This window comes from Umbelopsis ramanniana (assembly GCF_025399195.1).
Source record: "Umbelopsis ramanniana AG unplaced genomic scaffold K450scaffold_22, whole genome shotgun sequence".
Taxonomy (NCBI): domain Eukaryota; kingdom Fungi; phylum Mucoromycota; class Umbelopsidomycetes; order Umbelopsidales; family Umbelopsidaceae; genus Umbelopsis; species Umbelopsis ramanniana.
In genome coordinates this window covers 152,515-175,008 of record NW_026252108.1, presented here as the reverse complement: position 1 = coordinate 175,008, position 22,494 = coordinate 152,515, and the positions used below count along the sequence as shown (strand labels likewise).

At 44.1% G+C, this 22,494-nt stretch overlaps 13 protein-coding genes across 13 annotated transcripts; 6 read left to right on the top strand and 7 right to left on the bottom strand.

Moving 5' to 3' along the window:
- Nucleotide 1: 1 nt before the first annotated feature.
- On the bottom strand, nucleotides 2–2,266 carry K450DRAFT_237980 (uncharacterized protein). Its single transcript, XM_051588511.1, has 7 exons — nucleotides 1,733–2,266; nucleotides 1,411–1,669; nucleotides 1,099–1,349; nucleotides 909–1,021; nucleotides 620–837; nucleotides 401–543; nucleotides 2–333 (listed from the first exon to the last, which is right to left on the bottom strand). The coding sequence occupies exons 1-7, from the start codon at nucleotides 2,204–2,206 to the stop codon at nucleotides 163–165; spliced, it is 1,629 nt and encodes a 542-aa protein (XP_051445327.1). The 5' UTR covers nucleotides 2,207–2,266; the 3' UTR covers nucleotides 2–162.
- Nucleotides 2,267–2,414: 148 nt separating this feature from the next.
- Nucleotides 2,415–3,355, top strand: K450DRAFT_237978 (uncharacterized protein). Its single transcript, XM_051588510.1, has 3 exons — nucleotides 2,415–2,545; nucleotides 2,619–2,757; nucleotides 2,858–3,355. The coding sequence occupies exons 1-3, from the start codon at nucleotides 2,420–2,422 to the stop codon at nucleotides 3,193–3,195; spliced, it is 603 nt and encodes a 200-aa protein (XP_051445326.1). The 5' UTR covers nucleotides 2,415–2,419; the 3' UTR covers nucleotides 3,196–3,355.
- On the bottom strand, nucleotides 3,355–7,276 carry K450DRAFT_237974 (uncharacterized protein). Its single transcript, XM_051588509.1, has 3 exons — nucleotides 6,987–7,276; nucleotides 3,750–6,899; nucleotides 3,355–3,718 (listed from the first exon to the last, which is right to left on the bottom strand). The coding sequence occupies exons 1-3, from the start codon at nucleotides 7,092–7,094 to the stop codon at nucleotides 3,515–3,517; spliced, it is 3,462 nt and encodes a 1,153-aa protein (XP_051445325.1). The 5' UTR covers nucleotides 7,095–7,276; the 3' UTR covers nucleotides 3,355–3,514.
- Nucleotides 7,277–7,356: 80 nt separating this feature from the next.
- Nucleotides 7,357–9,857, top strand: K450DRAFT_237961 (uncharacterized protein). Its single transcript, XM_051588508.1, has 4 exons — nucleotides 7,357–7,735; nucleotides 7,809–8,132; nucleotides 8,225–9,600; nucleotides 9,634–9,857. The coding sequence occupies exons 1-4, from the start codon at nucleotides 7,696–7,698 to the stop codon at nucleotides 9,721–9,723; spliced, it is 1,830 nt and encodes a 609-aa protein (XP_051445324.1). The 5' UTR covers nucleotides 7,357–7,695; the 3' UTR covers nucleotides 9,724–9,857.
- K450DRAFT_237950 (uncharacterized protein) lies at nucleotides 9,857–11,066 on the bottom strand. Its single transcript, XM_051588507.1, has 3 exons — nucleotides 10,898–11,066; nucleotides 10,781–10,837; nucleotides 9,857–10,704 (listed from the first exon to the last, which is right to left on the bottom strand). Exon 3 carries the CDS (start codon nucleotides 10,639–10,641, stop codon nucleotides 9,991–9,993), a length of 651 nt encoding a protein of 216 aa, XP_051445323.1. The 5' UTR covers nucleotides 10,642–10,704; nucleotides 10,781–10,837; nucleotides 10,898–11,066; the 3' UTR covers nucleotides 9,857–9,990.
- On the bottom strand, nucleotides 11,067–12,094 carry K450DRAFT_237945 (uncharacterized protein). The gene is made up of 4 exons (XM_051588506.1): nucleotides 11,667–12,094; nucleotides 11,500–11,606; nucleotides 11,257–11,389; nucleotides 11,067–11,178 (listed from the first exon to the last, which is right to left on the bottom strand). Exons 1-2 carry the CDS (start codon nucleotides 11,835–11,837, stop codon nucleotides 11,544–11,546), a joined length of 234 nt encoding a protein of 77 aa, XP_051445322.1. The 5' UTR covers nucleotides 11,838–12,094; the 3' UTR covers nucleotides 11,067–11,178; nucleotides 11,257–11,389; nucleotides 11,500–11,543.
- Nucleotides 11,794–12,681, top strand: K450DRAFT_237939 (uncharacterized protein). Its single transcript, XM_051588505.1, has 5 exons — nucleotides 11,794–11,816; nucleotides 11,890–11,974; nucleotides 12,035–12,220; nucleotides 12,284–12,288; nucleotides 12,359–12,681. The coding sequence occupies exons 2-5, from the start codon at nucleotides 11,959–11,961 to the stop codon at nucleotides 12,596–12,598; spliced, it is 447 nt and encodes a 148-aa protein (XP_051445321.1). The 5' UTR covers nucleotides 11,794–11,816; nucleotides 11,890–11,958; the 3' UTR covers nucleotides 12,599–12,681.
- A 35-nt stretch (nucleotides 12,682–12,716) lies between these two features.
- Nucleotides 12,717–15,401, bottom strand: K450DRAFT_237916 (uncharacterized protein). The gene is made up of 10 exons (XM_051588504.1): nucleotides 15,181–15,401; nucleotides 15,091–15,110; nucleotides 14,880–14,925; nucleotides 14,767–14,785; nucleotides 14,111–14,684; nucleotides 13,735–13,992; nucleotides 13,615–13,667; nucleotides 13,318–13,550; nucleotides 13,114–13,247; nucleotides 12,717–13,044 (listed from the first exon to the last, which is right to left on the bottom strand). Exons 1-10 carry the CDS (start codon nucleotides 15,188–15,190, stop codon nucleotides 12,847–12,849), a joined length of 1,545 nt encoding a protein of 514 aa, XP_051445320.1. The 5' UTR covers nucleotides 15,191–15,401; the 3' UTR covers nucleotides 12,717–12,846.
- On the top strand, nucleotides 15,037–16,341 carry K450DRAFT_237906 (uncharacterized protein). Its single transcript, XM_051588503.1, has 6 exons — nucleotides 15,037–15,401; nucleotides 15,592–15,610; nucleotides 15,697–15,826; nucleotides 15,925–15,956; nucleotides 16,055–16,217; nucleotides 16,297–16,341. The coding sequence occupies exons 1-5, from the start codon at nucleotides 15,360–15,362 to the stop codon at nucleotides 16,081–16,083; spliced, it is 252 nt and encodes an 83-aa protein (XP_051445319.1). The 5' UTR covers nucleotides 15,037–15,359; the 3' UTR covers nucleotides 16,084–16,217; nucleotides 16,297–16,341.
- Nucleotides 16,342–17,003: 662 nt separating this feature from the next.
- On the bottom strand, nucleotides 17,004–17,753 carry K450DRAFT_237895 (uncharacterized protein). The gene is made up of 4 exons (XM_051588502.1): nucleotides 17,639–17,753; nucleotides 17,509–17,568; nucleotides 17,327–17,413; nucleotides 17,004–17,262 (listed from the first exon to the last, which is right to left on the bottom strand). Exons 1-4 carry the CDS (start codon nucleotides 17,669–17,671, stop codon nucleotides 17,167–17,169), a joined length of 276 nt encoding a protein of 91 aa, XP_051445318.1. The 5' UTR covers nucleotides 17,672–17,753; the 3' UTR covers nucleotides 17,004–17,166.
- A 45-nt stretch (nucleotides 17,754–17,798) lies between these two features.
- On the top strand, nucleotides 17,799–19,774 carry K450DRAFT_237894 (uncharacterized protein). The gene has a single exon (XM_051588501.1). It carries the CDS (start codon nucleotides 18,071–18,073, stop codon nucleotides 19,628–19,630), a length of 1,560 nt encoding a protein of 519 aa, XP_051445317.1. The 5' UTR covers nucleotides 17,799–18,070; the 3' UTR covers nucleotides 19,631–19,774.
- A 957-nt stretch (nucleotides 19,775–20,731) lies between these two features.
- K450DRAFT_237889 (uncharacterized protein) lies at nucleotides 20,732–21,272 on the top strand. Its single transcript, XM_051588500.1, has 2 exons — nucleotides 20,732–20,803; nucleotides 20,842–21,272. The coding sequence occupies exon 2, from the start codon at nucleotides 20,919–20,921 to the stop codon at nucleotides 21,087–21,089; it is 171 nt and encodes a 56-aa protein (XP_051445316.1). The 5' UTR covers nucleotides 20,732–20,803; nucleotides 20,842–20,918; the 3' UTR covers nucleotides 21,090–21,272.
- A 24-nt stretch (nucleotides 21,273–21,296) lies between these two features.
- K450DRAFT_237884 (uncharacterized protein) lies at nucleotides 21,297–22,074 on the bottom strand. Its single transcript, XM_051588499.1, has 4 exons — nucleotides 22,041–22,074; nucleotides 21,744–21,933; nucleotides 21,622–21,659; nucleotides 21,297–21,537 (listed from the first exon to the last, which is right to left on the bottom strand). The coding sequence occupies exons 2-4, from the start codon at nucleotides 21,837–21,839 to the stop codon at nucleotides 21,411–21,413; spliced, it is 261 nt and encodes an 86-aa protein (XP_051445315.1). The 5' UTR covers nucleotides 21,840–21,933; nucleotides 22,041–22,074; the 3' UTR covers nucleotides 21,297–21,410.
- Nucleotides 22,075–22,494: the final 420 nt, after the last annotated feature.

Genomic DNA, 22,494 nt, shown 5'->3' with positions numbered 1-22,494 from the left:
GGAAGTCACGTGAATTACAGCACAACCTTGGGATTTCAAAGCGTAATGTTTGCCTTATCACCCAGAGAGTGTTTATTATAGCTTAAGTGATTGTAATTTCTTTTGATTTGATTGGTGGTGCATGATCAATAAATACAGTGAATATATCCGCCGTTAAAAAATCTAAACGGAAAAGTCATCTAGTGCAAGGCCGCAAACGTCGACTGAGTCCGACATATCTTGGGTAAACGTAGCACGGATTCCCTTGATACCGGCTTCAGTAGATGGACAATGGAAGCTGAATGAAATTTGGTTTACGTGACTACTGTGGACGACTTGCGACTGACAAGGAATCTAAAAGAGCATGAAAGATTTGGTCAATAACAGAGAGCAATGTGGTATACTTGACAAAAACACTAACCCATTCTTCGCTTGCTACACCAATGGCAGATAAAGACAGCGCATTTTCAAAAGCGGTGCTGTCTTTGGAAAATGTGATGGTAAAGGTATTTGCTTTCGTATTTCGTACGAACCGTAACCCAAAATTGTCGCCTTTAGAAGGTTCTATATAGGTCGGGTTTGTTTGGTATATGTCAGTTTCTCACATCCACAAAATATATTTTTTTTCCTCGATACTTACTTCTGTAGCTATTCCAGCATGTGTTGGGATTACCATCAACGGCCTTGTGGTAAGCATGCTCATCCCAGAATGTGTTACTGGGGAAGTCCAAAGTATTAAAGATAGCTTCTTGATCTTTAACATGAGTGATGTTAACATTGTCAAACGCAACGCTTTCAGGAGCAGGGAAAGGCTCCATGCTGGTAATAAAGAGACATCTATCATTATAGCAAGGGGCACTACGTGGGGAAAGAGCTTGGATTAGATTTGCAAGACATACCCAGCGACGATGCATGATTGTTGAACTTACCGAACATCTCTGTCTGCCGCCTTTGGTTCTTCTTCATCTCGCATAAAATAGTCATTTCTGGTCAAGACAGCGTTTGCTTCTAATGCTGTATAGAGTCGAGATGCTGCATCATACTGTAAACGAGGCATGGAAAGCAAAAAAATTAAGCATTTTTTCTGAAAACGGTTAGATCTTGCAACGTAGCACATACCACATTCTGATAGACAATAGCCCATTGATCGACACCATCACTCCAGCCTTCGTTCTGATCCAACGGATTAAGCGGATTGGATAATTGCCATGGATATTGATTTGTCCATATGGAGAAGTACATGTCTGCCAAGCGGAGACGATCTTTTCCAAGTCCTGCTGAGCCTAATTGAGCAAGGAAATTTTGGACTTTCCATCTCGGAACAAATGCTCCACAACCAAGCCAAGTAAAACCAGTGTGCATATTGATTTCTTTTTGAACGACGGTTAGCATCATGTGGCGAACATTCAATGCAGGTATGTAATGTCTTACCAGGGTTGGTGAACTGCCATCGCTTGTGTTCAAGGTGAATGATGGGCATGGTGTTGGAATGAATGAGATCCGGATAACGCAAAAAGTTAGTATACATGCTGTCCATGTACACATTTAACCAGTCGTCGTCTTGAAAGTAACAAAATTCATATTGGGCCATGGAGCATGTGGTGTATTTTGCGGTATCGTGCAAGTTTTCATATGAATTAAAGACTCTAACTTCAACATGCATTGATTGAGCAACATCCAAATCAAAGTCCTACAAGTGGCAAGAGCATAAGTTGTCTGACAAAAAAGCACTACAGTTAGCTTTAATACTTACAGCAATATTGAGTCTGGTATCCAAGTTGTTGTTCCAAATGATGATTTCTTTGATAAAAGGATATCTTGTAAGATATTGGATGACAAACTTCAAAGACTCGAAGCGCTTCCATCCCAGGAGGACAGCGGTGACAGGCTTTAGACCATTGTGCTTGAGTTGCTCGGGAGTGAACATTTGGGGGGTGTAAATACTTCGTCTATTCAGGATGTCCGTACTCAAGCTCTCCTTGGACCAGTCTGGTTTGCTTATTGGATTATTTTTGATCTCGTCCGGCGAGATGACTTGATCTGAAAACATAGAATTGCTATGTGCTACTGGTCGTGTAGTAGCGTATAGTAGCATGGTAATGAGGAATCCAGCTATGATGACTTTGTAGAGTAGGTTTCGCCGTGATGTGACCAGTCTGGCATAGTGCGCTAAGGAACGATTACCAGATCTGCTATGCAGAGGTAAGAAGTCTTGAGATCTTGCCATGTTGGCACTTTGTGAATTGGAAGAGCGGATGAACGAGTAGCAAGATGAAGCTGGTGAGAGGGATACCTTCCAAAAAAAAAGTTGTTCGGAGACCCAAAAACCGTGAAAATGGAAATTAACATGTCAGGTGATCAATGATCATCATGTAGCGGGTAAAAATGCATCCCTGTGAGTCCACTTTGCAACCAACATTGCAAGCAAATCGGGAGCAAGATGGGCTTATATGCTAAGCGAGATGTCATACGGTCTCTCGACTTTTTACTGTATTGCCAGTTTGCATACATATATTTACTGGATGCCAGCTTACTGGTCTTGCTCTTTCGGATACTGATCCAGTTGGTAAGGTCTTTTCTGGATGCTTCGCGAGAGCACGTAGTACGGATGGTGTTTTGATTTAAACTTGCATTTCTAGTTTTTATCTCCAAGATCGATTGCCCGAACATTGAGAACGGCACTTGGTATTGCACTGGGAGGATTTATACTTTGTCTGCTATTGCACGCAACATCGGAGCCTGCGCAATATGGTCTTTTGATTGACTTCGTCGGTCGTGGTAAGTATAGAGTGCCCAACTACGCTATATGACGTTGGTGTTTATGAAATGCCTCTTCATATTTATCAGAAATGTGCTAAACATTTGCTTATGATTCCAGTTTACAAGCCATCAAAGTTACGACTCATAGTCTTGGATTTCATTATTTTATGTTTTCAAGTAATTCTGATTTTTACATCATCAAGCCTGACATCGGCGTTACTGCAAAGAGTCACTACAACCGCAGCCAATGTAGCAGCAGCAGCAGGCAATGACACATCTAGCAGTAACCATGAACGGATAGAGGAGGAGAGCGCGGAAATCCAAGAACCACCGATTGGATATGAACATGAGCTGGTGGTCGATGTGAATTTACGAGCGTCTATTCGTAACGTGTTTTACGCCGAAATGGACATTACCCAATTGCGAGAGCAACGTGAAAGAACTCTTTTGGTTTAAAAATCATATCTCTCATTTGCTGTTTCTGCCTGTAATAGTATTATCTCCCATGCCCTTACCATCACTACCAAAAAAACCCCCCCCCATTGTCTTAGACGCTGAATACAGCGATACATTGAGATGTAAATACCATTATTCCACTTTTACACCCGAAGAAAAGTATGACCCAGTTGCCCTTTGTTTTTTGTTTTTTTAATATGCAGGCTACCGCGATATATAAAAAGATGCTCTTTTATATAGATTGAAGATAGAAGAAAGAAGAAGCAATTACATAGGAGAAGAAAAAAGAAAGAGATAAGAGAGGAAATAAAAAAAAAATTTATAAGGTATCTTCACAAAGAAACAGCAAAACTAGGTGCAGCGAGTAACAAACAACGGCGTGCTCAAAATACAAGAGTAGAATATAAGAAAGTTGAAAAATTCCCCTTTTTTTGTGGTTTTCTTTTGATAAGGATGGTGTTTTTGGTACTGATTGTTGGCGTGTTAGTCTATGCATTTTCATCCCATTCAGGTGGGTGAACTCGTTTTCTACTCGCCGCGCTACTCCCTGGCATTTGCTGTTGCTGTAGGTTTGGATCAAGGCCAGTAAATCCACCAAGATCTTGACCACCACTTCCAAATGAAAAGTCTCCATATCCTTCGGGTCCGTTACCCACCACGGGTGTACCATAGAAAAGAGCGCTCATGGTAGCTGGATCCATGTTCATTTGATCAAAGAAGTTACCGGTGTCTCCTCCAACAAAACCTGTGCCACTTGGCGACTGCTGATCACCATGTTCACCTTGTATGCCAAGCTGTGTTTGTTGTCCAGCGAAAGGAGGTCGTCCCATCATTGAGCTGGCAAAAGGTTGTGGTGATGTTTGTTGAGCTTGTGATTGCTGTTGCTGCTGTTGCTGCTGCATATTTTGGAATAGGTTATGAGCTCCTAGGTATTGTTGATATTGCTGAGCATTGGCATTGGGTCGAGATTGATCAAAATAATTAGGGCCAGCAGTAGAAGTAGGTACATTAGACTGATTGAATGAAGCGCTGGGAGTGGGGGTTCGTGAAGAAGGAGCAAAATTTTGTTGACCAGCTTGCGGTGACATGAAGGCATTTGAATTTGGATGTTCAAAAGGTGAACTCATGGGTTGGAAAAGATGCTGAGCATTTTGCAAATTGCCAGACGGATCAACAAGATTGACCCCAACGTTGCGGAACAACAATTGACTCATATCGGTATTTCCATTATCATTGCTGCCATCGATGTTGAAGCCACTGACTAGACCTGGGTCATTGAATAGCTGCATGTTGGAATCCAGCAAAACGCTATCGGCCGAATTCTGGTTATCAAGTTGACCAGGATTTTGCATTTGAGGTGCAATAAATGACCCTGAAGGCATGGACATACTGGTCATCATATTTTGCATACCCGCATTGGTTGGCATACCAGTGTTGTTTTGTTGCTGCTGTTGGAAAGAGCCACTTTGCATTCGAACGCCTTGTTGATTGGGTATACGTTGCTGGCCTCCTGGTACCTTGGGTTGTTGTTGCTGCTGCTGCTGCTTTTGCGGTGCTTGGCCCATACCTGGCATACCAGGACTCATCATAGACGGTGGCTGGTGACTGGCTTGCGGGGACTTCATTTGACCAAACTGATTGAGCGAACCTGAGTTGGGGGAAGCTTTTGGCTTTGGTGAAGTTTCAAAGATGGCAGGATGGAAAACAGACGAAATGGATTGCTGATTGACGGAATTCTCACTGACAGCGGGAAGTTGATTCAAATCAGTTGGGAAGTTGTTCTTACGCATGTAATCGTCAATACTGTCAATAATCTCATTGATCTTCTCCATATATACCAAAGGTGAATCACGAAGTACGTTGGAAGTGATGATCAGATTACGCTTTGCCAGCAAAGCAACCTCTTTCTCGCTAGACTGAGCATTCACTTGATGTATACCGACACTAGCAATGATACCGTCCATGTTATGGAAGAATTGACACCAACTGAGGTTATTGGCGTAGATGTCAAGCATTCGCGTAATGAAATTGGCGGACTTGGTGCAAATGTTCAATGATAATAGCGCCACTGGAGTAGCGGTCTGATCTTGTTTGGGAAGGAAGAATTGATGAAGCATGATCCAGGTGGTTTGGTATTGAATGTTCAATATCAGTCTAGCCTCATCACAGAAGGTGCCGGTTTTTTGCAAAGTTTCATCTTGTTCGAAATGAAGATATTGAGGCAGTTCATTTAACCAGTTGGTCAATGAATTTTCAAGTTTAGAAATGGCGGAGAGCAGCGACTGACCAGATTGCTCAGAAGGTAAATGCTTGGTGATGTCTTTGCGAATCTTCATCAACTTGATGGAATGCACACAGAAATCAATACGGTAACCAGTTTCATCATCTTCTGAATCCAATTTAACTGGATAATCAATATCACAATCTTTGTCATCCACCATAGTGGGTCTGTTGGATTCTAAAGCAGCACACAGGTCAAGCCAGTAAGCGGACCACCAAAGTCGCTTGCTTGTTTCGCGTTGCTTTGGGTCTGCAGGAACGTAATCCTTCTTGTGATACTTGAGATCTTGAGCCATACGAATAGCAAGACCAATATAAAGATAGGCCAAGCTAGAGCGTTCACTACTGAGCTGATACATGTAAAGATTGAGTAACGCATGAATAGTGGTAGGAGAGCTGACATCAAAGCACTTTTTAAGCAGTTGTCGAGCATTCTTGAAATATGGATCGCCCATGGTAGTAGGATCTCGATCTGAGTTTACATTATGATAAATACATCCATGTTTAGATGCCCAAGCATAGATGGAGTTCAACAACAGAGGGTCCAGGCCTTGCACAGATGAATATTGCTCCATGAAAGTTTCTTTGTCAACGATTTCGTAGGCCATAAAGCAGCGATGATAGGTGTTGTGCATGAGGTGATCAAGTGTATGCTGCGGTACTCCTTCCGACTCGTTTTTCTGTCTAATACGCTCTTGCTGAATAGCACGGGCTTCACGATCATCGACCTCCCACAGTCTGCCTTGTGCATTGCCTGTTGTGGAATCGGGCGCCACTCCGACAGGAGGGCTTGCTTTGGTATCACCAGCAACGCCAGCAGGGCCTGCGGTCTCAATAGCTTTTGAAGCTTTCTTGTTCCAGCCCTTTGAGCGTGACTTGCTACCTTCACCACGAATGGAGTCCGTACTGAACAAATTAGTAGAATCGGTATTGATGTTCAACTGGGAGATACCATTCAACAGAATTCGGTATAAATCGGCCACACTAGCGATATTGGTATCGATGCGGAGACCAGATGGAGATAAAGATAGCTTCCAAGTGACTGGTTGTTGTTGGGCAGGAGGCATTTGAGGCGGAGGGGCAATCAAACTCATGCTATTGCGTGGGTTAAATTGGTGTTGACTGAGAGGATCGAAATTAGGGCTATAGCGATTGTCTTCTTCCTCGGTTTGATTTGAGCCAGAGGCATTAGAAGAAGAGGGATTGAAAGGATGCAGATTGTTCTTCATTTTGGCCAACTCTGACTGCATTTTTTGCATCCTTTCTTTCAATTCCTCAACGTGGTTACCAAGTTGATCGAAGGCATGGCCATCTACACGTCGAGGTGGAGTAGCATAACTACAAGGAAGTCCAGCAATTGAACAACGGCCACATGTAGGCTGGACAAAATCACATTTGACCTTCTTCTTTCGACACCGAATACACTATCAAGGGCATAGAGAAAAATATAGACAAAATGAGTTTCGGCATGAGCGGGAAGACTACACCAAGGGGGTTATGAATCCACTTACAGCCAAGCTTGAACGTGGTCTCTTCGGCCGAGATTGATCTGGTTTTTGTTGAGATGGTTGACCTGCGCCAGAACCCGCATGTTGGTCTTGTACGAACATTGATGACATTTATAGAATGTGAGAAAGTAAGCGTTGACACATATATCGAGGTGAGGAGGGAAGAGTGATATAATATATATCCCAGATAATATATACTATATAGGCTCAAAGATAGATGCTGGCTTGGGTTAAAGGGATGTTGTTTCGAAGCTTGGAAAGAAAGAAACCAGAATTACTGCCAGAGAACCACAAGGTTGACCGAAGAGTGCTGCTGGGTGTGGGTGTGTGTGGCTGCTGCGTTTGTTGGGTTAGGGTTACATGTGGGTCGAGACGATGGCTTGGAACCGCCTTTATTGATGAAGGACTGTCATTTTTTTACATACTTCTTTATTATCTATTCTATTATGCCAGTGTCTTCTTTATTGACGTGGATTTGGTCGCTTTTTTTTCAAGGCTTTGGATTCGTGCTCTCCTCTTTTGCTTTGAGGCTGCGGTTCACCTATCCGCCAGCCTTCACTCTCCGCTCTTTTCTTTTTTTTTTTTTTTAGGTGTTTGTCTGCTTTGCAGATTAACCAATCAAATTCCACTAATTGTCCGCTACAAAGAATTTTTTTTGTGATGAAAAATTAGTTCCTTCTCTTTTCCTCTCCCTAACATTAGCTCGACAAACATGTCTGCCGAAAACACTTACGAGGGCGCCATTGGTATTGGTATGTACAGCAGTAACTAGTAGTCTTACCAAGATCACTGCAATCAATCTAACTTGCTTTCATTACCTACAAGATTTGGGTACTACTTACTCCTGCGTCGGTGTTTGGGAATCCGAACGTGTTGAAATCATTGCCAACGAGCAAGGTAACCGCACCACCCCTTCGTATGTTGCCTTCTCTGACAACGAGCGCTTGGTCGGTGATGCTGCCAAGAACCAGGCTGCTATGAACCCCAAGAACACCGTCTTCGATGCCAAGCGTCTTATCGGTCGTCGTTTCGATGACCAAGAAGTCAAGGCCGATATGAAGAACTGGCCCTTCACCGTTGTTGAGAAGGAGACCAACCCTTTCATTCAAGTCGAATTCGAAGGTGAAACCAAGACCTACTCTCCTCAAGGTAAAAAAATTTGTTATTTTTTTTTAGTTGGGACTACTTTGACATAATTTGGTGGCTTGGTCACTAACTCCATGCTCCGACTCATACAATAGAGATCTCCTCCATGGTCTTGATCAAGATGAAGGAAATCGCTGAGGCCAAGCTCGGCAAGAAGGTTGCCAAGGCTGTCATTACTGTCCCTGCCTACTTCAACGACTCTCAACGTCAGGCTACCAAGGATGCCGGTACCATTTCTGGTATGGAAGTTCTCCGTATCATTAACGAGCCTACTGCTGCTGCCATTGCCTACGGTCTTGATGCTAGCGACAAGAAGGAGAAGAACGTTCTCATCTTCGATTTGGGTGGTGGTACTTTCGATGTCTCCCTCTTGACCATCTCCGGTGGTGTTTTCGCCGTTAAGGCCACCGCTGGTGACACCCATCTTGGTGGTGAAGATTTCGATAACACCCTCGTCAACCACTTTGTCCAAGAATTCAAGCGTAAGCAGAAGAAGGACATCTCTGGTGATGCTCGTGCTCTCCGTCGTCTCCGCACCGCTTCCGAGCGTGCTAAGCGTACCTTGTCTTCCCTCACCCAGACCACTGTTGAGGTCGACTCTCTTTTCGATGGTGTCGATTTCCAGGCCAACATCACCCGTGCCAAGTTCGAGGAGATCAACTCCGCTCACTTCAACGGTACCATTGACCCTGTTGCCCGTGTCCTCAAGGACTCCAAGATCGACAAGAAGGATGTCCACGAAGTTGTTCTTGTTGGTGGTTCCACCCGTATCCCCAAGATTCAATCTCTTCTCCAAGATTTCTTCGACGGAAAGGAGCTTAACAAGAGCATCAACCCTGATGAAGCTGTTGCTTACGGTGCTGCCGTTCAAGCTGCTGTCTTGACCAACCAAGCCGGTAACCAGAAGACCCAAGATCTTCTTCTTTTGGATGTTGTTCCCCTTTCTCTCGGTATTGAGATGCAAGGTGGTATCATGGCCACTGTTGTTCCCCGTAACACCCCCATCCCTACCCAAAAGTCCAAGGTCTTCACCACCGCTGCTGATAACCAGACCCAAGTTACATTCCCCGTCTACGAAGGTGAGCGTCTCATGACCAAGGAGAACAACCTTCTCGGTGAGTTCGAACTCTCTGGCCTTATCCCCGCTCCCCGTGGTGTTCCTGAGCTTTTGTGTACCTTCGACATTGATGCCAACGGTATCTTGAAGGTTTCCGCTCAAGACAAGGCTACTGGCCGCAAGGCTAACGTCACCATCTCCAACTCTACCCGTCTCTCCGCTGCTGACATCGACCGTATGGTCAACGATGCTGCCAAGAACGCTGAGAGCGATAAGGAACGTGAGGCTGTTATCTCTGCCAAGCAAGATCTCGAGAGCTATGTCTACCAGGTCGAGAACAACATCACCGACCCCAACATTTCTCTCAAGATCCGTCGTGGTGACCGCGAGACCATTGAGACCGCTCTTCAAGAGGCTATGGAGCTTATGGACTTGAACGCTGATGAGGCTAACGTTGATGACCTCAAGGCTGCTCACCAGAAGCTCAAGCGTGCTGCTACCCGCGGTTTCGCCCACGTCTACAGCTCCCGCCGTTAAATTCACACGGGAGTATGAACTACACTTTTCATGAGCGTGTCTCTTTTCCCGTATCACACACCCCTAAAAAAACAGTCTGGCCATTTTTCTGTATAATTCTTTCATCCACAATAAAATGAAACCGTAGAGCGATTGCGAATCGAACAAAAAATAATAATAGTGTAGGAGTGATTCGATGGAAAGTTTTTCTGAATGCAAGTTTGATTTGGGTATGTTACAATATGATCTTTCTTGACCAGAGGTATATGCTACGCTATGAACCGTAAGCTACAAGCCGTTACCAGAACGACCAGAAAGCTCAACAACTCGCATCTCCAAATTTCGCGCTACCTGTTTCCAAGCATCTCTTTCTTCTCGTAAACGTCGTATTTGTCGCTTGGCATCATCGGAGGGTGGTATAAAAAGAGGCTCCTGCGAAGCATCATAGCTATCTTGAGTGCTAGTTTCACTGTCAATTTGACCCACATGACGTCCGAACAGCTGTGCTATCAAATCGTCTCGTTGATCCAAGTCGTGTCGTAGTTGATCCATTTCATTCAACATCAATTTAGTCGCATTCATGACGCCTTTATCCGCTACTAATGACTGCTTCTGTTTGGTCACCAGCCGTAGCTGCGCATGAAGATCTTCGTTGATGCGAGACCAGGACCGTTGCGTTGCCTGGTGAACGTTTTTTAATTCATCTAGTTCATTCTGGATTTTCTCATTTTCAGCCTTTTCTTTTTCCAGCTGCTTTAAAATTTGTTGCCGCTCATCGGACAATCTAGCATTTTGGCGTATCCATATTAAAGATTCTTCGAGATGGCCAGTAAACTTGTTTGGTCTCTCGTCTTCTTCATGTGAGTTTGCCACAGTTGCTGGAAATTGGGAAGCAAGACTTTCAGGTAAGGCGTCTGTGCCATTCCGGTGAGAAGGCATCGGTATGTCCTCTTCAGTATGTATGCTGGATGATTCTTGGTCATTTTGAAGGTAAGAAGTTCCCTGTAGATAGATGGTTAGTATCAGATAAACTTACCCCCATTCTACTACACAAGTTAAAAAATAATTTTATACCTGCGGTCGTGGATCAGCCGGGGGAGAGGGTAAACTCATGTCTCCAAAAGAAGACGTAAGGCTGTATATTCATTAGTCTCATGATCATATCAAAAACCACCAATGAAAATACAATACCCACTTGTCTTCTTGTACAGTGGTGAGATGGATACTCCCAACACTTGATACAGTCAAGGTAGGCGATAATAACGACGACGCGCCATAGGAGCTGGATCGACTGTGTTTTAGACTGTTGCTCCGACGAGCTATAACTATGCGAGAAGGCAGAGAGTGTCTGCCTTGGGAATCAGATAACTTGAGAGATGTACTCTCGGTAGGCTGTGGGGCACCATGACCGATGCCCTGATCTACAGAATATCGCCGTTGCTGTTTCAGACTTTGTCTCCGTTGGAAATTCCTGAGCTGCAAAGGACATTCAAAAAAATAAAATAAGCATTAGGATGCTCAGAAATAAACTTTCACTGAACCAAAGTGACCAACCTTTTGTCTTCCAGCGTTCAAAAGTTCATCTCGAGATAAACCGTCAGTCATAGATGAGGAAACTCTTTAGAAGATGCACCAGCAAACAGGACAGTCTCGTTCGCCGAGGGAACACAGGCACCTCGAAATGAGCCTAGCCGGAGATTAAAAAGTGACTGTGTTAGTAACGCTCCAGCCCATTCAGTTTTTTTGACACCCTTGCATTTTTGTTCGGGTTCGTTTCTTTACTTTCTTACAACTAACCATGTTCTCTGCTCGTTTGACTACTCGCCTTGGTAAGGAAATGGTCAAGTCGTCACCATTGGAGAAAATGTTACTAACATATTGATGCATAGCTGCTCGCACCGCTTCTAGCGCCTTGAAGGGTAAGTGGGAACGTGACGTTGCAACAAAAATACAATCGATAGTACCTGTACATTGACAAGGGACCACCTGTATCTTGCCACTTTTCTTAGCTCGCGCCTTCTCCACTGGCGCTGGTGCTCCTGCTGCTGGTGCTCGCAAGTCTCTCTTTGCTGGTGCTGCTGTTGCTGCCACTGCTGGTGTTGCTTACTACCAAAGTACAGTATATTGATCAGCATGAAATTTCCGCGGTTAAATTGCTGACGACTTCACTCGCATTTAGCCACCCAGAGCCCTATCCTTGCTGACTCCAAGGGCGTTGCCGGTGTCAAGGGTACTGACTCCGAGCGTACTTTCATCATGATCAAGCCCGATGGTATGTCCTTATGCCACCTCAACTTTTCAGTTAACTTGACATTAATGTGATGACATGCAGGTGTTCAGCGTGGTTTGATTGGTAAGATCATCAACCGATTTGAGGAACGTGGCTATAAGCTTGTTGCCTTGAAGACCGTTGCTCCATCCAAGGAGATGGCTGAGAGACATTATGCCGATCTCAAGAACAAGCCCTTCTTCCCCTCTTTGGTCGAATACATGAGCAATGGCGCTGCCCCTGTTGTTGGTAAGTGATTATTGCCTGTGAATGCTTTATAATGGAAGCGATTTTTAACATCTTTTCCCTTAGCTATGGTGTGTACAATATGCCCCCTGCGCTTGGTTATGAGATATGGAGATTTTCTAACCTTACTTTTTGTTTTAGGTCTGGGAAGGTTCTGATGTCATCCGTCAAGGACGTGCTATGCTCGGTGCCACTTCTCCTCTTGATGCTGCCAGTGGAACCCTCCGTGGTCAATACTGTGTCTCCATCGGTCGTAATGCCATCCACGGTTCCGACAGCTTCGAATCTGCCGAAAAGGAAATCGGAATGTGGTTCCCTCAAGCTGGTGAACTCATCTCATGGACTCCTGCTATCTGGAACTGGGTTATGAGCAACAACTAAATTGTCGTACTCCTACTGGCTGCATTACCTGTGACTCCAGTAAGATTTGCTTAGGGACCAAACGGTAAAATGTACATTTGTCAAGCAGCAATAGTCAGTTGTGTAAAGTTCAGAATACATAAACACACATTTTTATAAACGATTGAGCATGTATTGAGGCGTAATAATGGTGTTGCTTGAAAGTGGGAGTAGTGTTAAATGCTTTAAAGATGGTTGGGTACTATGCTTTCTGCTTGCTAAAGGTACGGTCATTGCATGCCGACGACTGCTGCTCCGAGATCCAGTGAAGCCATATCGCCGGGTACAGATTGATCATCGTTTTGATTGTTTCCAGATGATCCACTTGACATTGACCTCGAGTCCCTACCGCCATTGACTCCTGCTGTAGCCGTATGAATATTGGGGAACAACTGTGGGCTGATAGGTAATATAGGACTCATGGGGGCCTGGGTTGCAAAGATTAGTGAGAGGTGGGCAAATAATATATCTCAAGTCATATCGCAAAGTGAACCTACAGTAACAATCTCACCGCTAGCACCAGCATTGGTACTGCGAGAATTTATACCGATACTCGTGGGTGTTAGATGGCTTGAGCTACTGCTGCTAGATTTTGGCTTCGGTCGATGCGTATCTACTGCAGCAATGTTCACTAGAATATAGCTGTTAATTCATTTTCCCTTCTATCGTCTGATGTCACTATTTGCAATGAGGTTACTCACATGGGTATCGTTTCTCTTCACAAGCGTATGCTCGGGGAGTTAATTCGATCAGAGTATGCAATGGAATTTTGATATACGGCAGCTCTTCATGTTTATCGTGGAAGAAATACGCATGTAAGCAACGAAGAATGGCTTGATGCCCAACAATGAGAATATTCTCTTGACGCTCGAGTTCCATGACAACAGGTTCCAGTCGCAATACTACGTCCCGATATGACTCTCCACCTCGATATCTACATGATAAATGATAATTGAGGGACGTATATCAGACTACGTAGAGTACAACGCAATTATTACCTATAGTTGAATTTGTCTTCATCACGATTTGCAAAGTCTTCAGGATATTTTTCCTGCAATATACTTTTTTAGTAAAGGAGCTCTTACATTACTGTAGCCATAAGCTTCATTTCAACGTACCTGGATTTCCTCATAGGTCATTCCGTCACATACACCTGCATCCAATTCATCCAATGCCTTCCAGGTTTTTTTGGGGTATCTCAGATTCTTGGCTGTTGCAATAGTGCGCTTCATGGTCGAAGTCCAAACGGTTAAATTCTGGTTGCCCAAATGCTTTCGCACCAGCTCCGGTAGTTGCTGTGCGTACATTTGGCCGCGAGGAGATAATTCCGAGTCACCGCCAAGCTTTCCATCCACATTGTACATTGATTCACCATGCTAGCATTGGAAATAAGAAATTTTTCAATTATCCGTGATGGTTCGGATGCTCGTGTGAGTCAAAAGTATTGCCATATCCAGGAGCCCCTCCCCATCATCATACGCTCTCAATACTGACCCTACTTAAATAAATCTTGCGTGGAACAATGTGCAGGTTCATCAAGAACTGAATCACCTTGGACTCCAGATATCCTCGTATCATATTGATAATAAATTGGTGACCAACATTGATGAGCTTTATGTAGGATATATCCTTTTCCTCTTCTTCGCTTATAGGCTCATAGCGTTCCCGATAATGCTCAATTCTGGCTTTGAAATCTTCGGCAGCAACTTCGGGATCAACGTGAACGTAATCGGGTGACAATAACTTGACCTCCCGAATATTGCGCATGATGATTTCGTCTTCCTGGCAAATGGATTCAATAAACAGAACATCGACATCGTGCTTGGTCAATGTCTCAAGGATCCACTTGCGCCGTTTCAAGGTGCTGTTGGTGGCATCATAAAGGGCCACAATACCCCCATCCTTTTCAAAGAATCGTATCATGTCCTGGAGAGCTTGATCAGCAGCTTCTTGACGTTGCGCCTCACCAGTTGAATTGTGTGGGTCAAAAAAAGTGTGTGGGACGTGACTTCCCGCAAGCTTACGGCGGTAGTCTCCAACATTGAACACTTTTGTATGGATGCCAATCCTGTGAAAAATTTCCCACAAATTTCAGCACATGTTCCATCAATATAAGTCGAATATGGAAAGGCAGGAGGCAAGATATTTACCAGGAAAGATATCTCCAGACTAGAAGAAGAAAAAATTGCGAAATCAACGCAAAACACATTAACAAGCGGTTTCATTCAACCTCGCAGGGGATTTTCAGGTCAATACCACCAACCTTTTTGTGCGATGTAGGTCTTGCCACGAGCCGGTAGTCCCACTGTCTGAAAAATATGTAGGTTGTTTTTGATTTAGTAAAGCGATGCCATTTTGTATGAAGACCAATGATACTATTTCATATAGCGTCAGATATACAAGCATGTCTCGTTGTTGAACTGGACTGAGTTGAGGATAGAGTAGGGGTGTTTCAAAAATATGGCGGTACTTACGACGCAGGCGATTCTCAAATCTGAAGAATATAGCGAGCAATGAGCGTCAACATAGCAATGGGCTACAAATGCAAATGAAGATTTTCTTACTGGAATTCATTTTTTAATTGTGTTTGAAAAAGAGGTTGAGAATGTTCAAGAGAAACCGATCAAAGAGAGGCAACAAGGCTTAATTTTTTGCCCATAAAAGTGGATACGATCGGACTCAAAATCCAGGCCTGTTCCTTTTCCCAACTTCTGATTCTGAATCTCAGTCTTTTTCATCCCCAATGTCGAAATCTCAAACCAAAGCCAAGGCTGATCATCCAAAGGTACTATCTACATACTCTTCCACAGCTTCCACTTTTTTTTCTTGTTGTCTTTAACTAACCTACCTTTCCTTTCTTTCTATCACTTCTGACTTTATTTTTCTTTCTGCCCTGTGCTTTCTCCGCTTGTCTCCGCTGAACATACTGGGAAATGGCATTTTTTACGTGCTTTTCCGTTTGTGATATGAAATAGTATGAGGATATGATCAAAGGTACCATCTCATATCCGAATTGCACGCTATTTACCGCGTTATTCACGCTTTGCTCTTATGATATCCCTTGTCTTGTTGTTCCATAGCCGCTATTGTTGCTCTCAAAGATCGCACTGGTTCAAGTCGTCAAGCTATCAAGAAGTACTTATTGGCAAACTACAAGCTTACTCCTGGAAACCACTTCGATGCCCAAGTTAATAATGCCATCAAGAAAGGGTAAGTTTTATTTTTTATCTTCATTTATTGGGTGGTCCATGGTTAGGATCGCACTCCACCCCTCTTAGTATCAATGCTCATAACAACTCCTTGCGTAGTGCAGAGAAGGGTGTCTTTAATCTTCCCAAAGGTAAGTCTAAAATCCCCACTTCAGTCCATTTTCTGGACACTAGTATTGCTATCGACCACCTTACTCATATGACCTGATCCCATGATCGTAGGAATCAGCGGTAGTGTCAAGCTTGCTAAACCAGTAGCTAAAAAGCCAGCTGAAGGTAAATCCACAACCAAGAAGACAGCTGTGAAGAAGGCTCCTGCTGCCAAGAAAGCTCCTGCCGCCAAAAAGACTGCCACTACAAAGAAAGCACCAACGGCTGCCAAGGCTACCAAGGTAGAGACAGAAAGAAAGTGCATGATCTCGATCGTGTGACACATAATTTGAGACACTCATCACCACCTCTCTCCCCTAGGCTAAACCAACCACTGCTCAAAAGAAGAAGGTTGCAACTGCTATCAAACGAGAAGCTACTGCAAAGAAGCCCGCTGCAAAGAAGGCAACTGCTACTACTACCAAGAAACCTGCTGCTAAGAAGTCTGCAACCACCAAAGCCGCCCCTGCAACAAAGAAGACTACCACCATGAAGAAAGCTCCTTCTACCAAGCGTGCCTCCAAGAAGTAGAAATGACGTGCCTATGTGCTTTGTTATTTGCTATTTTTTTTTCCAGTTCTTGGCCATTTTCTGGTCTTATTCAATCTTTTCAATGTGTCCTTGTCAGTTTTTTGTTTCCTATGCCTTCCCATGGTTTATGCCTACGTGTTTAATCAGTCTCCATCTGGGAATACAGAAATAAGTATAGCTAAAGAAGTTTTAATTATTGTTATATTCGTGGATTCGCTGTCCTTGTTACATACATCTTGAAATCGTTATGGGGACATCATACAGTTTAAACCCACGCAGCCATACATTGTTGGTTTCTTCTTCCAACCTTTCTACCCGACTGCAGCGAATGGCGGGATTTGACCAACGGTGAACACACTCGTCCTTCCAGCCATTCTTCCGACCCTCAACCAAGCGACCTAGAATTCTTACGTTGAATGAGCAGTAGACGTCTCGAACATAAGCGACTTCACATCATCTTTCTCTAGTTCAGATCAGCGCCTCTACATAAAAATCACAATGTCTGTTTGGTGACATGCCTTTCTTTTTTTTTACTGCGTTTTACTTTATTGCTTCAACAACAAGGTCGCATTGAAAACCCAAATCTGTAGGTATAATATGCCGAATCAATGCTTAAAAAAGGATGTATGTCGCGAGTAAGGCTGATCATGCCAATTGCCGCTATTCGGATGTTGCTCGGTCTTCAACTTTTTCATGCTGTACAGAGGCCCATTTGACTGGGTTGCGGTTGTAGAATGGCCATGGTGGTAACGTAACCTAAATAATACGTATCAGTATGCTCTATTTAGTCATTGTTTCATTCACTTGCCAGTCTACTCACCAACAAGGTAATGGCAAAGCCTATACCAAATATCATGATGGTGGCTTCCAATGATTGCTGGACATATCCATATAGAAAACCAACGATCTACAGTACAGTTTCCATTTGAAATGAATTTTGTTAAGTTTTGGTGATCTTCTGGTATACTTTACCACTTTATGCGAAAGAATTAGACGTCTTACCGCCGATATAGTCAAGATGACTTGTGAGATCAGTTCCGCCAACCGTTGTCCTTCAAAGTCCTATGTTTTCCAAACCGTTAAGTCAGCAACCTGTTCTCACGTTGCAAATGCGTTCGGAAGCATGACTTACAATATTGCACTCCAAGTAATCTGCGAGAGACATTATAGCTGCCAGGTACAGGACACGTTTCCAACCTCAGTTGGATGAGCCGTTTTAAGCGCACAAAAGCCGATTCAAAAACCGACAATGTCGATAGTTTGAATTTTCTCTTTGAAAATCAAGTCAAGATGGCCGCCATAAGCCACGCACGATCAATCAGAGTGAATCACCGTGACAGCCTGTCACTTTTTGATAAAAATCCCCAAAGTCCCGACAAACCTCCCAGCTACTTTATATTTTCCCTCCCAAAATGACTGGATTGTATATGCTTGATTATGGCGCCGGAAACGTCCGTAGTTTGGTTAATGCCGTAGAGAAACTCGGTTACAGCATCACCTTTGTCAAGGATCCAGCCGACTTGAAAAAAGCAGACGTAAGTGTGTAGACACGTTGGTGAATGGAATGCCTCGAAGACTAATGCCCTTGCAGAAACTTATCTTCCCAGGTGTTGGTGCTTTTGGTCACGCCATGGACGCTCTGCAAGCCAAAGGCTTTGTCGAGCCCCTCAAGGAATATATCGCTTCCGGAAAGCCTTACATGGGTATCTGTGTAGGAATGCAAACACTTTTCGAAGGCTCGGAAGAGAGTCGCACTAAGGGTCTTGGCATCATTCCCGGTATCGTCAAACACTTTTCCACTGCAGACAAAGCCGTACCCCACATGGGCTGGAACGCAACTCAACTCGTCAAGGAACAAACCGAAGTCGGTGGTCAAGCTGTGAACTACGGTATTGACCAAGACTCGGTCTACTATTTTGTTCACTCCTACGCTGTTCCGTACGCAGACAATCTTAAGGAATGGACTTTGGCTACAACTCAATACGGTGATGAAATTTTCGTCAGTGCAGTTCAAAAGGGCAATGTCTGCTGCACACAATTCCATCCTGAAAAGAGTGGCTTTGCTGGTATCAAGCTCCTTCGTTCATTTTTGGAAGGCACAGGCGTCGTGGATGATAGCAAGGTCAAGATTTTCGACCCACGTCCCAAGTCTAGAGATTTGTTCACAAAGCGTATCATTGCTTGTCTCGACGTTCGCGCCAATGATCAGGGCGATCTTGTGGTGACCAAAGGCGATCAATACGATGTTCGTGAAAAGTCTGAAGCTGGTGGCGACGTACGAAATCTCGGAAAGCCAGTTGAATTGGCCAAGCGATACTTTGATGAAGGTGCCGACGAAATTGCCTTTCTCAATATCACCAGTTTCCGCAACTGCCCCATGGCTGATCTTCCCATGTTGGAGGTTTTGAAACTCGCATCTCAGACCGTCTTCGTTCCTCTTACTATCGGTGGTGGTATCCGCGATGTCACCGATCCTGATGGCAAGGTACACTCTGCTTTAGATGTTGCTGGCGAATATTTCCGTTCAGGAGCCGACAAGGTCTCAATTGGTAGCGATGCTGTCTATGCTGCTGAACAGTTTTATGCTAATGACGGTGTACCGGATGGCACCACTGCCATTGAAACCATTGCAAAGGCTTATGGTGCTCAAGCTGTTGTCATCTCCGTTGATCCCAAGCGTGTCTACGTCAAGGACCCATCCGAAACCAACCACCATGTCATTAAAACGCCCTACACTGGTCCCAACGGCGAGACTTACTGCTGGTACCAATGTACTGTCAAGGGTGGCAGAGAAGGCCGTGATCTTGATGTGCGACAACTGGTGACGGCATGTCAACGCCTTGGAGCCGGTGAAATTCTTTTGAACTGTATGGACAAGGATGGAACCAATTCTGGATATGACATTGAACTTATCAAGGATGTCAAGTCGGCTGTTACCATTCCAGTTGTTGCCTCAAGTGGTGCCGGAAACCCATCTCACTTTTCTCAAGTGTTCAATGAAACCAACGTTGAATCTGCTTTGGCTGCTGGTATCTTCCATCGACGAGAAGTCCCTATTGAAACCGTCAAAAACCACTTGAAAGAATCAGGAATTCTTGTCCGTGAGGACCATACCAAGCTTTAAATTTTTTGTTAGACTTTGTATAAACTTATTCCCCCTCCATCCCATATAGAGAGACTTTACTCGTGTGCTAATAAAGCAGTGTCGCAAATCTTTGTGTCTTCCCCCCCCCACAGTTTCTGAGCACGCTACCTGTTTGCAGTCGTGATACTATTTTATCCATTGCCATATGTTAAGCTAAGTTGAAAAATGCCCTGTTCAATGTAAACTTTCCAGAATAACAAAACTTTTTGTTTTAATTTCATTTAGTATTTATCATGAAAATTACTTACCATTGTTAACAAAAATTCCTTATCCGCTATATGAGCGACAACCGTTTTTCCCATTGTTCGATAGACTGTTTGATTTTATTAGAGTACGGTCCCTTTCATCGCTTCCACCTATGAAAATGCATAACAGACGAGGAACGAAATAATAAAATAAAAATACGCATACTTTTTCCAACACAGACAACATTTTCGACATGGCCCTTTCACTGCAGCGTTTGTGTCATTAACATATTCGTCAATATATGCAGTGAAAACCTGTAACATTCTTTTCTTGAGAGCGGCACATATAAGTGCACAAGCACATTATAAGAATGCAGCTTAGCATTCATGGATTAGTCTGGAGAGATATAATTGGAGGCAAACGCATAATACCATGCATATAAAAATGGGGTTTGTTTTGTGAGGTGTTTATAGAAAACGAAGAACAACCGAATGGGACAATACTTCCATTAACACCAACCAACATATGGACCATTACTTCTCAGAATAATCCATCTGCAAACAGCGCGATGAAATCCACGTATTACCGAACCTGCGTCGGCATGCATTGTTCTAAACAAAGGAAAAATGCTGACAACACACACCCAAGCAATTCCCATTGTAGCCGTTTTTTTTATATAGGCCCACCGTACTGTGAATCTGGTAAAAATTATATTTTGAGCAGGAAGAAAATAAAGCGTTACTGAATACTGCTTTAAAAAAAAGGGGGGGGGATCCAAAATGGGCGTCAAACTACCGTACTAGGTATGGATGGCAGAAATGTTGGCGCGGTCATATGAAGATGGGTGAGTAATTAAAAATTGCGATGATTTTTGCGTCATTTGTTCGGTTCGCCTTCACACGTTTAAAGGAGAAGAGCAGCAGCACCGGCAGCGAGACCAGCGCCAACAAGGCTAGCCTTGAGAGAGTTGCTTCCAGACTTGGAGGTGGTGGCTGGGGCAGCAGAGGAGGAGGCAGCGGCAGAGGAGGCAGCGGCGCTAGTGGCAGCAGCAGATGTAGTGGCAGCAGCGCTATTCAATTCAATGAAGTTAGTAAGACCCAAAAATATAAAATACTCGAATTGTTACGGGATGTCTAACCTGGTGGTGGCGGGCATGGAGGAGGAAGTAGCAGGTGAAGAGGACATGGCAGCGGAGGAGGAAGCACCGGAAGCAGAAGCAGATCCGCTGGAAGCAGCGCCAGAACCGGCTTGAATGGTCAAGGTTCCGGTGTAGCTGATGTTAGGGCTGACACCAGCAGTGATGGCGTCTGAAAACGATGTACAAAGGTGAGTAAAAGACCGTCACTTTGGCTTCACCTAACCCGGAGATTGTCCGAGCACCCTGTTTACACGCTTCCCAAACCGGGTCCTCGGCAAACTGAGTTCATAGGTGTATACGTTGTCGTAGATAAGGACTTACAGTCAGTTCCTGCAGGAAGAGTAGCGGGAATGTTCCAGGTGTATGGAGTAGAAGAGACGGGAACGTTGACACCTACGAAGCCATAAATCAGTTAGTTTATGCGAAAACCTTTGCTCACGCTGTCAATGAAAACCTTAGAAAACAGGACTCACCAATGTTCAAAACAAGTTGAAGAGCGGAAGAAGGTCCTTGCTTAAGATCAATGGAAGGGATGGTGGTAACGCTGGAATCATCGGAAGTCCTGAATGAGAAAAGAATTGATTAGATGATGTGCAGGATAGTTGGCATAAAGGGGTACGAAATGAATTCGATTGTGTTCACTTACCAGGTAAGAATACCAGTGCTACCGGCAGTCCAGACGGTCTGTAACAGAGAGATTCAGCGAGAAAAAGGTGAGTTTTAAGGTGGCGAGCCAAGTATGCTAACGACGCCGTTTAAAGCACTTACACCGGTGAGAGGAGAGTTGAAGAGGATACCAGCATCGGCAGCAGAGGCGACGGAGGCGGCAAAGGCGAGAAGAGCAGCAGCAGAGATGAACTTCATATCGAGGATGCGAACGGAAGAAGAAAGAGATACAAACGACAGGGGATGAGAGAAATCGTGGGTTGAGAATTTTAAAAACTGGATGGGTACAAGTCTGCTCCCAAAGTAGCAAGTGGTACGAAAGGTAATCGGAAAATGAAATACGGGGGCGCTCAGTAAAAAAAAAAAAAAAAAAACCAAAAAAAACTCGATGGTTCATACAACAGACATGACTGGAAACTTCTGGATCCAATCACAATACACATACTGATACGCTCCGAGGAGAGTGCTTCAATAGCTTGTTCATATAAACATGATACCATGGGCATCGGGTCAGCCTTGTTTTTATGTGGTGGCACGGATTTATGTGGAAAGATTTATTTTACGCATCGCTTAAACAGACAGGGGAAAATGGGCTTCTGTCGTTTCAACAATGCGAGACAGTAATCCAGAAAAAACAAAAATAGATTTGGGTCGCAACATGCCCAATGCTCATGTGGTTCGCGATAGTCAGCACGGAACAATTGCATTCAGCCCAAATCCAATGCAACCAACATTTCATCATATGCGCCAAACTCAAAAGTGGTGTGTACATTTGGTTCTTTGCCCGCTTTGTTTTTCCACCTTCTCACTGAAAAGCCTAGGTACCAAAAACCATTCAGGTGGAACGAGGGGG

Coding starts and splice junctions, on each gene's coding strand:
- K450DRAFT_237916 (XM_051588504.1), bottom strand. Junction 13,668..13,734: donor TGACCTATGAGGAAATCCAG/GTACGTTGAAAT, acceptor AGTATATTGCAG/GAAAAATATCCTGAAGACTT. Junction 13,551..13,614: donor GAAGACAAATTCAACTATAG/GTAATAATTGCG, acceptor TTTATCATGTAG/ATATCGAGGTGGAGAGTCAT.
- K450DRAFT_237974 (XM_051588509.1), bottom strand. CDS start 7,094: ATGTCATCAATGTTCGTACAAGACCAACATGCGGGTTCTGGCGCAGGT. Junction 6,900..6,986: donor GACCACGTTCAAGCTTGGCT/GTAAGTGGATTC, acceptor TGCCCTTGATAG/TGTATTCGGTGTCGAAAGAA. Junction 3,719..3,749: donor CAAACCTACAGCAACAGCAA/ATGCCAGGGAGT, acceptor CGAGTAGAAAAC/GAGTTCACCCACCTGAATGG.
- K450DRAFT_237894 (XM_051588501.1), top strand. CDS start 18,071: ATGCCTCGAAGACTAATGCCCTTGCAGAAACTTATCTTCCCAGGTGTT.
- K450DRAFT_237961 (XM_051588508.1), top strand. CDS start 7,696: ATGTCTGCCGAAAACACTTACGAGGGCGCCATTGGTATTG. Junction 7,736..7,808: donor CGAGGGCGCCATTGGTATTG/GTATGTACAGCA, acceptor ATTACCTACAAG/ATTTGGGTACTACTTACTCC. Junction 8,133..8,224: donor CAAGACCTACTCTCCTCAAG/GTAAAAAAATTT, acceptor CTCATACAATAG/AGATCTCCTCCATGGTCTTG.
- K450DRAFT_237889 (XM_051588500.1), top strand. CDS start 20,919: ATGAAGTTAGTAAGACCCAAAAATATAAAATACTCGAATTGTTACGGG.
- K450DRAFT_237906 (XM_051588503.1), top strand. CDS start 15,360: ATGTCGAAATCTCAAACCAAAGCCAAGGCTGATCATCCAAAG. Junction 15,827..15,924: donor AATAATGCCATCAAGAAAGG/GTAAGTTTTATT, acceptor CTCCTTGCGTAG/TGCAGAGAAGGGTGTCTTTA. Junction 15,957..16,054: donor TGTCTTTAATCTTCCCAAAG/GTAAGTCTAAAA, acceptor CGTAGGAATCAG/CGGTAGTGTCAAGCTTGCTA.
- K450DRAFT_237884 (XM_051588499.1), bottom strand. CDS start 21,839: ATGAAGTTCATCTCTGCTGCTGCTCTTCTCGCCTTTGCCGCCTCCGTC. Junction 21,660..21,743: donor TCAACTCTCCTCTCACCGGT/GTAAGTGCTTTA, acceptor TCTCTGTTACAG/ACCGTCTGGACTGCCGGTAG. Junction 21,538..21,621: donor AGCACTGGTATTCTTACCTG/GTAAGTGAACAC, acceptor TTTCTCATTCAG/GACTTCCGATGATTCCAGCG.
- K450DRAFT_237950 (XM_051588507.1), bottom strand. CDS start 10,641: ATGCCTTCTCACCGGAATGGCACAGACGCCTTACCTGAAAGTCTTGCT.
- K450DRAFT_237895 (XM_051588502.1), bottom strand. CDS start 17,671: ATGTCTCTCGCAGATTACTTGGAGTGCAATATT. Junction 17,414..17,508: donor TCATCTTGACTATATCGGCG/GTAAGACGTCTA, acceptor ACTGTACTGTAG/ATCGTTGGTTTTCTATATGG. Junction 17,263..17,326: donor GCTTTGCCATTACCTTGTTG/GTGAGTAGACTG, acceptor CGTATTATTTAG/GTTACGTTACCACCATGGCC.
- K450DRAFT_237945 (XM_051588506.1), bottom strand. CDS start 11,837: ATGCTGATCAATATACTGTACTTTGGTAGTAAGCAACACCAGCAGTGG. Junction 11,607..11,666: donor GGTCCCTTGTCAATGTACAG/GTACTATCGATT, acceptor TCAAGGCGCTAG/AAGCGGTGCGAGCAGCTATG.
- K450DRAFT_237978 (XM_051588510.1), top strand. CDS start 2,420: ATGGGCTTATATGCTAAGCGAGATGTCATACGGTCTCTCGACTTTTTA. Junction 2,546..2,618: donor TTCGGATACTGATCCAGTTG/GTAAGGTCTTTT, acceptor TTGCATTTCTAG/TTTTTATCTCCAAGATCGAT. Junction 2,758..2,857: donor GATTGACTTCGTCGGTCGTG/GTAAGTATAGAG, acceptor TTATGATTCCAG/TTTACAAGCCATCAAAGTTA.
- K450DRAFT_237980 (XM_051588511.1), bottom strand. CDS start 2,206: ATGGCAAGATCTCAAGACTTCTTACCTCTGCATAGCAGATCTGGTAAT. Junction 1,022..1,098: donor CTATTGTCTATCAGAATGTG/GTATGTGCTACG, acceptor CCTCGTTTACAG/TATGATGCAGCATCTCGACT. Junction 544..619: donor ATGCTGGAATAGCTACAGAA/GTAAGTATCGAG, acceptor CGACCTATATAG/AACCTTCTAAAGGCGACAAT.